At 47.7% G+C, this 9967-nt stretch overlaps 1 protein-coding gene across 3 annotated transcripts in view; it reads left to right on the plus strand.

Moving 5' to 3' along the window:
• The window catches only part of UAP1 (UDP-N-acetylglucosamine pyrophosphorylase 1), a 47033-nt gene that overhangs the window by 2968 nt on the left and 34098 nt on the right, over positions 1-9967 (plus strand). For 2 of the 3 annotated variants that reach the window (XM_019502003.1, XM_019502004.1), the window contains exons 2-3: positions 3731-3935; positions 7932-8107. In XM_019502003.1, coding sequence (XP_019357548.1) covers positions 3731-3935; positions 7932-8107 — 381 coding nt within the window. Of the gene's footprint in view, positions 1-1610; positions 1762-3730; positions 3936-7931; positions 8108-9967 lie in introns of all 3 variants that reach the window. The other variant, XM_019502005.1, reaches the window with a different exon arrangement.

The following is a 9967-nucleotide window of genomic DNA, read 5'->3' on the forward strand; positions in this document are numbered from 1 at the left end:
GTCAAAACTGATGTCATGAAGTTGAAACAGGGTGTCAGTATGTAAACGTAAGCACAAAACATTGTAAATCGAGGACTGCCTGTATATATTTTCCCCCCTCCTGCTTCTGTTGGTCAGGGTTGTGTTTTTTTACCTTCCTCAAAAGCACTGTAAGTTGGCTGCAGCCAAGGCTGGGGACTTTGATTGAGGTGTGCCAGTGTTCCTGCTCAGACCCAAACATGGAAGTTCCTGGCTAGAGGATCATGCCCTTACACTTGGGGTCAGACCAGTCACCATATTTGGGGTCAGGAAGGAATTTTACCCTAGGGTCAGATTGGTTCACAGTGCGGGTGGGTTTAGTCTTCCCCTGTAGCTGGGGGGAAATGGCCCTCTTTCTTGGATCTCTCAAGCAAAGTTTTAACAACTCTTATAATGGCAGGACATTGGCGACTTTTTTCCTCTGCTTTACCTGTGCCAAGTTAGGGTGTTGTCTGCAGTTGTCAGGGGAGAGGCAGTAGTTTTGACTGTAGTTTTACAAGTAGGTTAGACAATGGATTTGTATGGAATGGTTTAGATGGGGATGATCCTGCCTGTAACTTAGGATTGGACTAGATAACCTCTAGAGGTCCCTTTGAGCCCTACTTCTGTGATTCAGACTTTAAATGCAGCTGTATGCCAAGCACTTCACTGATGCCCTTCCTGACTCCTAAGTGAACTGAAGTTTCCTTTTGAGCTGATGCTAGGCAGGTAACCTTTTACCAGAACAGAACCCTCTGTAAAATGGAGTGCAGAAACTTCTGGGGCGGGTAGGGGGTAAAACTTACTTAAACTGAATTGCATTGTTAACCAAAGGCTCTGCTGCCTTTACACAAGGATCCTGTACAACAAGGCTGTGCTAGTACCTTGTAGCTGAGAAGATAAATGTTATGGCTAGTGAGGCTGTTACTAGGGTGACAGCCCAGTGGCTGGTAGTACATAAGAGTCTGTTAAACAAGTCTCTCAAGCAAGTTCAAGGTGTTACTGGGATGATAAAAAGCTTTAACTTTCACTAGTGAACAGAAAACTGTACCGGGGTGCTGGGTACTTGGCTTCTATTCTCTACAGCTCCCACCTCCACCCAGCTTGCCAGGACAGGAATGGCCAACTGGGAGCATATGTGCTGCAAGTAGTATGGGCAGCCTCTCTGTGTGGCTTGCAGTGGTCCAAGGAGGGGACAGGCAGCCCAATGGCAGATAAGGTAGGGAGCGGAAAACAGAGCAGCAGATTGGTAAGGGAGCAGAAAGCAGGATGGCCCACTTGCCAAAACGTTTGGCCCTCACTATGCTAGGAGGTGTTGCCAAGTCATTTTCCCTGTCTGTGCCTCCATATCTTTATCTGTCAGTCTCAAAAGACTTTATGAGTGAGGCCAGTATCATATTTCCATTTTTTTCAGAGGAAGAATTGATGAAATCTACCCAGCTAACTAGCCTTTGTGGAAAGCACTTACATGGTTTTATTCTTAATATAACAGTGAAGTGGTTGGGAAAAGTGGAGAGGCTAATAATTAAATACCTCTTCACATTCATGTACTATTTATTAGGCATATACATTTCCAATACAGCTTGACTGACTTGTAATACTCCCTTTTCCAGGTTTCAACCAGTGTTTAAAGTGAATCTGAGGCATGAGTCCAAGCAGGAAGTTATCCAGGAAGCATTTGACCTAGGAAGGTGTTTGCTGTCAAGCCAGCTGTGTTTGCTATAAATGTTATCAGGGCAACCGCCCATGTCATAGACCTTGCAGGTAGAGAAAGTTCTGCTTAGACCAGAATGTTTTGCAATGTTAAATGCGTGTCTTCAGGAGTGAACAACTTTCTGAACTTCTCCTTGAATGCTCAAGTGTTTATGACCTGCCCAGAAATGCAAGAAGTTTTCTGGGAAGCTTACAGCTTGAAGCAGCTTCTTTTGAAGGAAAGAACTGTGCATGAGATGTGTGAAAAACACTTCTCTGTATGAAGAGGGTTGGGAATCTGGAACTCTTTGAAGACAAAATATTTTGAACATAGATCTGTTTCACACTTGCTTCCATATACAAATACACTGTATAGCTGGTGGAGTGAAAAAAAGGCTCTATAGTCACTCAGCCTTTGCAGTTCTCAGAACTCAGTGTTACCGCTGCTCATTAAGCACACAGTGCTCTCAGTGTTTTAGCAGGCCTGAAACTGATTGGTGCCGTGTCACACTTTTTAAGGCTTCTAACAGTTTCAAGACCGCTATTAGAAGTAGACAGATGCAGTTAACGGGAGTCCAGTTAGCTTAAGATAGGTGGTTGGATTGAAATATGCTATGCACTTAACCGATGTGCAGCTAACCAATGTTTGCCACCATACAGGCAATGGACTAGAAATGGTCACCGGCCTTATGTTACGCAGTTAAGCAAGTTCTGCACTTAAGTGTAGTGGACCTGAGTGAAGTATGCTCCATTAGAAAACCCTCCCAGTGTTTGCTTGATGTTCCATTAGTACTACTTGAGCCTGGAGTGTCGGTCACTGCAGTCCTGCCACATAACACTTATCCCATTCCTCCTTCTGAAATGAGGGAGTATGTGGGTACAGGTACAAGGTACAGATCTGTCTGGACTGGTGTCAGAACTCTGAAGTGCTCCTGTCTCCCACTCATACCTATGCTTACTATGTACCTCCAACAAAATGCACAGACTTGCGTCTCCTGTTCACTTTTTCCATCTAATTGTTGAATAGTGAAATTCCATCAAAAGAAACCATTAGGGATGTTCACTTCATTTGACACTTGCCAGTTTCTGCATCTAAAATAATACTTGTATCACTAAATACCAAATTCACCCTACAGCAGCATAAAAGTTGTTTAACTGCTGATTTATGCTGTCAATCTTATTTCCTTATTGGTTGTTAAGTTGCCAACATCTATGTACTATAGATCAGGATTGTTTGGAGGAGTAACTGTCGGTCCTGAAAGCCTGTGTTTGGGAGTTGTGACTGCTTCTTCCAACACAGGCTTTTTCATTACTTGCTTTCTGACCATGAGTAACTAGTAGGTGAGGTAATGGTTTGTACTGGGCAGTTCAGAGTGCTGTGCAAATGTCAAACTCCCTGCTGAAGAGGGGGTGAAATCTAGTGAGTGTTAAGAGGTGGCTAGTCTAGTCTTGCTTTGTGTTGTCCCCACAGAGCTTGGAGTTGCTAGGACCAAGCTGCCCTCTGGAGTCTATAGTCTCCTTTTAGTTTGCAGTGGTGGAAGGACAACTAAAATCCAGAAATGCTTTGAGGGAGTTAATGGTTTCATGCAATAAGTGTGCGACAGTCAGCTAAGTTACCGTACTCCCAAGAAGCATCCCACTGCCCTCCTTCAAGGGTGGCAGCATGCAGAGGCATGGTGAGGATTGGCTGGTGTTGATTACTTGATTCTGACTTACCAAGATCTAATGTAGAGCCCTAACAATCATCATTACCCCCTCCAGGCAAAGTATATTGGTCCAGTCTCCAGGGCAGTATGCAGTTTCTTTTCCTCAAACTATCCAGTGTGTCCGTCCCATTAGACGAAGACTGCTTCCTGCCCTCTCCACCAGCGCCAGCCAGATGGGACACTGAAGGATCAGTATGCCAAGCAGTTGTGCCTAATCTAAAAGGCACAGCATTGCGTCCTCCTTGCAGAGGGGGCAAGTTCTTGGTCACATTTTCTGCCCAGGTCCAGGTACTGACAAGAATTCTGATGCATCTTTTTTTCCTTTGTTTGTATAGGTCTACACCATATTTCTCAGAGCAAAGTAGCTGTTCTTCTTCTGGCTGGCGGTCAGGGAACAAGGCTGGGTGTTTCATATCCCAAGGGAATGTATGATGTTGGATTGCCATCACACAAAACGCTTTTCCAGATCCAAGCGGAGCGCATCTTGAAGCTTCAGCAGCTGGCTGAAAAAGAACATGGCACCAAATGTGTTATTCCGTGGTAAGGAGTGGAGGATGGTCGTGGTGTACACCATTCTCGCTACTAGTATGGCCAAAAAGTAGTGGTTACAGACTGATAGGCTACATCTGTCTCTTCTAACTTTAATCTTGGGCAAGGTTGTTAATCTCCCTAACTCATGCCTTTGCCATAGCAAGGCAGAGGTGTGGCTACTGCCCCCTTGTCCTAACATGGATGCATAGAAAACAAACTCAGTATAGCTCCCCTGGGTCAGCTTATCCAGTTGGGTTGCTCTAAGTGCAACACATATACTTCCAGGAGGTGGAAGAGGGGATCTTGCTCTGGTGATATTGTGTCGACAAAGTTGCACCAGAGTGAGTACCTAGTGTAGTCATGGTGGAATCTGTCCACCCTGCAAAGGACTTGGAGCAGAGAGGTTGTGCAAATGCAAAGGATTAAGTGTCTTCACCTCCGTTTTCTTGGGCAGGGACCGGGACTTCCCCACCGTAATGCAAGACAGACTCGAGGGGAACGCCTCCAGATCTCAGGTTGGGGAGGACCAGGTTAGAGAGCTTCTGGAGGGACTGGATGTGTTCAAATCAGCGGGTCCAGATGCTCTCCACCCCAGGGTGTTGAGGGAGCTAGCTGGGGTTATTGCAGGGTCTTTGGCATGGCTTTACAAGCACTCATGGTGCTTGGGCCAGGTGCCAGATGATTGGAAGATAGCCAACGTGGTCCCCATCTTTAAAAAAAGGGAGGAGGGAGGACCTGGGCAACTATAGGTCCATCAGTTTTACCTCAATCCTAGGGAAACTCTTTGAGAAGATCATCAAGGAGCACATCTGCGATGGGCCGTCTTCAGGGATGATGCTCAAGGGCAACCAGCACAGTTTCATTAGGGGCAGGTAACGTCAGGCCAACCTGATTGCCTTTTATGATCAGGACACAAAAGCCTTGGATGCAGGTGTCGCTGTGGATGTAGTCTTTTTGGACTTCAGCAAGGCCTTTTTGACACCATCTCCCACCCCATCCTTATTTAAAAAAAAAACTAGGTGACTGTGGTATTGATGCCTACACAGTCAGTCAGATTGCAGATTGGCTGAAGGGTCACACTCAGAGGGTGGTGGTGGACAGGTCATATTCGACCTGGGGAGAAGTGGGCAGCAGAGTTCCCCAGGGGGTCCTTGGGCCCGTGCTGTTCAAGCTCTTTATCAGCGATTTGGATGGCGGGGGCGGGGGAAGCAACCTGTTTAAATTTGCTGATGATACCAAAATTTGGGGTGAGGTGAGCATGCTAGTAGGGAGGGAAAGACTGCAGCAAGACCTGGATAGCTTACAGGGGTGGGCTAAGAAAAACAGGATGCGTTTCAATACTGACAAGTGCAGGGTGCTGCATTTGGGCAGTAGTAACCAGCAGCACACTTATAAGATGGGAAACTCCCTTCTTGAGAGCACGGAGGCAGAAAGGGATCTTGGAGTCATTATTGACTCCGAGATGAACATGGGCAGACAATGCGAGGTCACAGTTGGCAGGGCTAACCGGACCTTGTCGTGCATCCACAGGTGCATCTCAGGTAGGGCCAAGGAGGTGATTCTCACCCTCTACGTGACACTGGTCAGGCCACAGCTGGAGTACTGTGTCCAGTTTTGTGCACCCCGCTTCAGGAGGGATGTGGACAACATGGAGAGGGTCCAGAGGAGGGCCACCTGCATGATCAGAGGGCAGCAGGGCAGGCCCTACGAGGAGACGCTACGAGACCTGAACCTGTTCAGCCTCCACAAGAGAAGGCTGAGAGGGGATCTGGTGGCCGTCTATAAACTGGCCAAGGGAGGCCAGCAGGTAGTGGGAGAGTCCCTGTTCCCCTGAGCACTACTGGGAGTAACAAGGAGTAACAGCCATAAGTTGACAGAGAGTAGATTCAGGCTAGATATTAGGAGGCACTACTTCACAGTCAGGGCAGGTAGGATCTGGAACCAACTTCCCAGGGTAGGAGCCAGCACCACTTCCCTTGGGGTCTTTAAGAAGAGGCTTGATGCCTACCTGACTGGAGTCATTTAAGGCCAGTTTTTTCTCCTGCCTAGGCAGGGGGTCAGACTTGAAGATCTACAAGGTCCCTTCCGACCGACCGGACTTCTATGATTCTATGAAGTCTAGTTAAGGTTGTGATTAGATTGACTAGAAAGCAGATAATGGCAATATTGTCTGCCATTCTTAGCTAGAGGGCAAGCCCTTTCAGCTGGACTCTAGGATGTGTATTGTGATCTCCTGCATCAGTCCCACTGGCAGGGGTGATAAACTTGCCAAAAGACTTCCTAGGTATCTGCGTTGAGTAGGTGTTGATGAGAGCCCAAGTTGCAAATGTCCTGAGAAATTTCCCCTTGCAGTCTTTCTCTGTAGCAGGCCTTGAAAAGGTGGGGTAATGGGAGGGGACATCTTTTTGAAGGAGGCAAAGGTCCAAATTCAGCAGTCTCCCATTCAGTGTCTGCCACACCTGGAACCCCTGGGTATATTGGGATTATGGAACTGCCCTTCACTTCCTTCTGAGGGGGCTGTTCTTAAGGTCAGGTCAGTTCATCTTCAGTCACTTCCCTATCGTGATCAAGTTTTACTACCCTTCATTGTTCTTTCTCCTCTGTGGTGTGGCCACTGATTAAAAAACCAAACAAAAACATCCCATGTCAGAGCATAGCCTGGAACTGCTTCAGCCTCTTCATTAGTTAGGGTCCCAAAGAGGGGCAAAAAAAAAAAAGATGTATTTGGGAACCTGGTATCAAATTTGGTTTCCTGTGATGGCCCTGGCTAATGTATAGGGAGACCAAGAAAAGCATAATCCCAGCAGTTCTGGCTGCTACAGTGGAATGCAGAACCACATGGGGTGTGGGGGAACATGCTTCCAAACAGCCCTTCTACGTGGAACCCCAACATCTGTGTAGCACCTTGGGTTGCCTTCAATGTCCAGGGTCAGTTTGTTCTGTCCCTTCCTTCTGCAGTAGGGAAGAGACAAGTGTGGTCCTGTCTTGGTTCCTTCCCTCCACCAACACTTTTGAGTGTCTTTCCTTTCTGCACAGCATTGGGATGGGGTTGTATTGCAAGGGGAGATATGGGTGCTTTAGGGAGCTGTGTTTTGTGCTCGCTTTTCACAGCTTATACCTAATCACATGGGGTGTGGGTGGAAATAAGCCTGGCTCTGTTTTGAGTGATATGGTTGTAGGTGGAAACCCCTTACTGGGAGGCAGAGAGGGGAGCTTTAGATCATGGCTAGTCTTCGGCAGCACACCTAATTTAATCACGTCTTGCCTGGTAGATACCCTAATAATGGGGTTCCTTCAGTACCATAACTGACCTGTGGAGCTCCTTGCTGCAGGATATTGTGGAGGTCAGTAATGTAATTGGGTTCCAACAAGGATTAGACAGCTCTGTGCAGGGGAGGTCCATACAGGACTATTAAACACCACAATCTGGGATGTCACCTTGTGCCCAGCATGTCCCTAACTTTAGGACTGCAGATGACTGCAAGACTATGAGTGAGCAGGGATCACTTTACACTTGCCCTGTTTCTTATTCTCTTCCTATAAATTGCCCAGTGGTTGCTACCATTGGAGGCAAGATACTGTGCTAGAGGGATACTTGATCTGACCCATTATGGCAGTTTTTGTATTCTTGACACAAAGTGTATCTATACCTTCCTGCTGGCTTCAGAACTCCCTGACATGGCCCCGTTCTGACAAGCACTGCTGGACACGAGGCTTTATAGAGCCCTTGGGTCAGTGGTTTGCTGCTGCCATTTAAATATTGTTGAGAGTCAGGATCCTTTAGAACTGAGCCGGGGCTCCCTTATAATGATGAGTTTCCCGCTGGGGGATTGAGAGGCTTGTCCCAGGAGTACTTGTCATATGCTTCAAAAGGAGCCATGGGGTGTGGGGAGCAACATAGGTTGCATTGCTCCATATAGAAATCCTGTGCGTTTGTGTTGGACTACACCTGCCCTTGGTCAAATGTGTCCTTATTCTTCTGTTTTTCTCTCCATGCTGTGGCAGGTACATCATGACAAGCGGCAGAACAATGGAATCCACAAAAGAGTTCTTCTTGAAACACAAGTATTTTGGTTTAAAGAAGGAAAATGTGGTCTTTTTCCAGCAGGGGTTGCTGCCTGCTATGGGGTTTGATGGGAAAATTCTTCTGGAAGAGAAGAGCAAAGTTTCCATGGCACCAGGTCTGTGCTACTGGACGCTTGTTAAAGGGATCTAGGGGAAGCTAATGGTTTCATCCAGACCACACTTGTCAGGGTTCTAAGTGGGGCGCTGAAATACCTGGTAGTGGAGTCCTCTGGGGCAAGATCAGGAGGGTGAAGGGGTGAGAGACTTTGAAGTGGGGAAGGCTGAAGTTAGGTGAAAGCTGAGCCCAAGTTTGTTGGACAGACACAGCAAGCAACTTACTGATATTTTAGATACAGGGTTGACTTACTGTAAACACAAATCCTGTGGGTTTGGCAGTGTCCCAGGTTTGGTAATTGATATTAAGCAGAGGGGGGAATGCTGAAGTGAAGTAGCTTGAGTGGGAGGGAATGAGCTTGTCAAATGACAGTCTAACAAAGTTGCTTCTTCCTACCCCAGAGCATCTCTCAGCTAAAGGTTAGATGCAGAGGGGTGGAAAAAATAGGAGCAAACCATATTAAACTCCTGGGGCTGGCTCCTAACAATGTTTGTTTTTTCTTCAAAAGGGTGTGTCCATGCAAAAGCAGAAAATGCCTGCTTTAAGAGCTGACAGACATGTGACTTGTACAAGCCACTTGAACAGTTTATATAATCACTGTTTATCTGCTTGTTGCAATCTGTCTTCTCTACCCCTCTCCCCCCACCCCTCCCCCGCAATGACCAACATTGCTAACAGAGCCAGGAGACTTGGGTTAGGCAGGATGTTGGAGTTCTCTGTGGTACAGAACACCTGGCTTCCTGTCTCTGGGTGAGGAGGGGTAGTTTTGTATAAGATGGCTTCTTGTGTAATCTTATTTGCTTGTTAGAGGCTCTCCATGCTATTCAGGAGAACTAAAGAGTTAAAGATGAAGACCTGGGTTCTCCTAGTTCTTCTGACTGATGGTGACTGTTGGGCTAAACTGCATAGTTCAATTTGCATAGATTGAACTGAGAAGCAAGTGAACAGACATTCATTTTTGATTCCAGAAATGCAGGCACGTGCCTGCAGTGGCTCAGGCTAGAAGCTGGGGGGTGCTGGAGCAAGCCTTCCCTTCCCTTCCCCAGTGGCAGGAAGGCTAGAGAGAAGCTGAGTTGAGGGTGGGGAGGGCGGTGCATGGCCAGGCCCTGGCAGGCCACTGAGTAAGATTGGGGCTTTAAGCCCCTACCCTGGCCTGCAGGGACCCCAGCTGGGGTGTGCCTGGAAGGGGAAGGGGCAAGCAGCCCTTGCCAGGTTTGGCCAGCCGGTGGCCTGGGCAGTGCCTCAGGTGGAGGGGAGGGAGGGGGATTAAGTTTCCCCTGCTTCCCCTCTTCCACGGGCATGGGACTGCAGCTAGAAGACCTCTGCTGTGGTAGGAGAAGGGAGGCAGGTAGATTTAATCCCTCTCTCTCCCCTCCACCTGAGCCTGTTGTCTCATGCCCCCACCCCCTCCACTGCAGTGGGGAAAAGTTTGGCAGGAGCTGTTCCACCCTGGCTAGGCAGACCAGCTCAGGCCAACGCAGTGGGTTTCTCACCCCCACCCCCTTGTCAGCCACCCGTGGCTGCTCTGGTTAGAGGGCAGAGGGGTGGGGCCAACCCTGCTATGCTCAATTAGACGGCACAGGACAGCCCAGGGCTGTAAAACATCCTGGGATGCTGAGGGACTGATTTAACTTGAACCAGGAAGAGGTCTGGGACAGAAGTTCCATAAACTGGTTTGACCTAAGTCAGTTAAGTCATATACGACATTCAACCAGGTTTCTTTCAACTAGTTTCAGCCATTTTGAAATCAGTTTATGTGCACAGAACTTCAGTTGTTACAGGTCTAAACCAGTTTCTGGGTCTTAAACTGGTGTATGTGTAACTTCTATCCCTAGCCTTATAGTTCAGTCCTCCATGACAC

The sequence above is a fragment of the Gavialis gangeticus genome, unplaced genomic scaffold (assembly GCF_001723915.1).
Source record: "Gavialis gangeticus isolate Ggan-Ray unplaced genomic scaffold, GavGan_comp1, whole genome shotgun sequence".
Lineage (NCBI taxonomy): Eukaryota > Metazoa > Chordata > Crocodylia > Gavialidae > Gavialis > Gavialis gangeticus.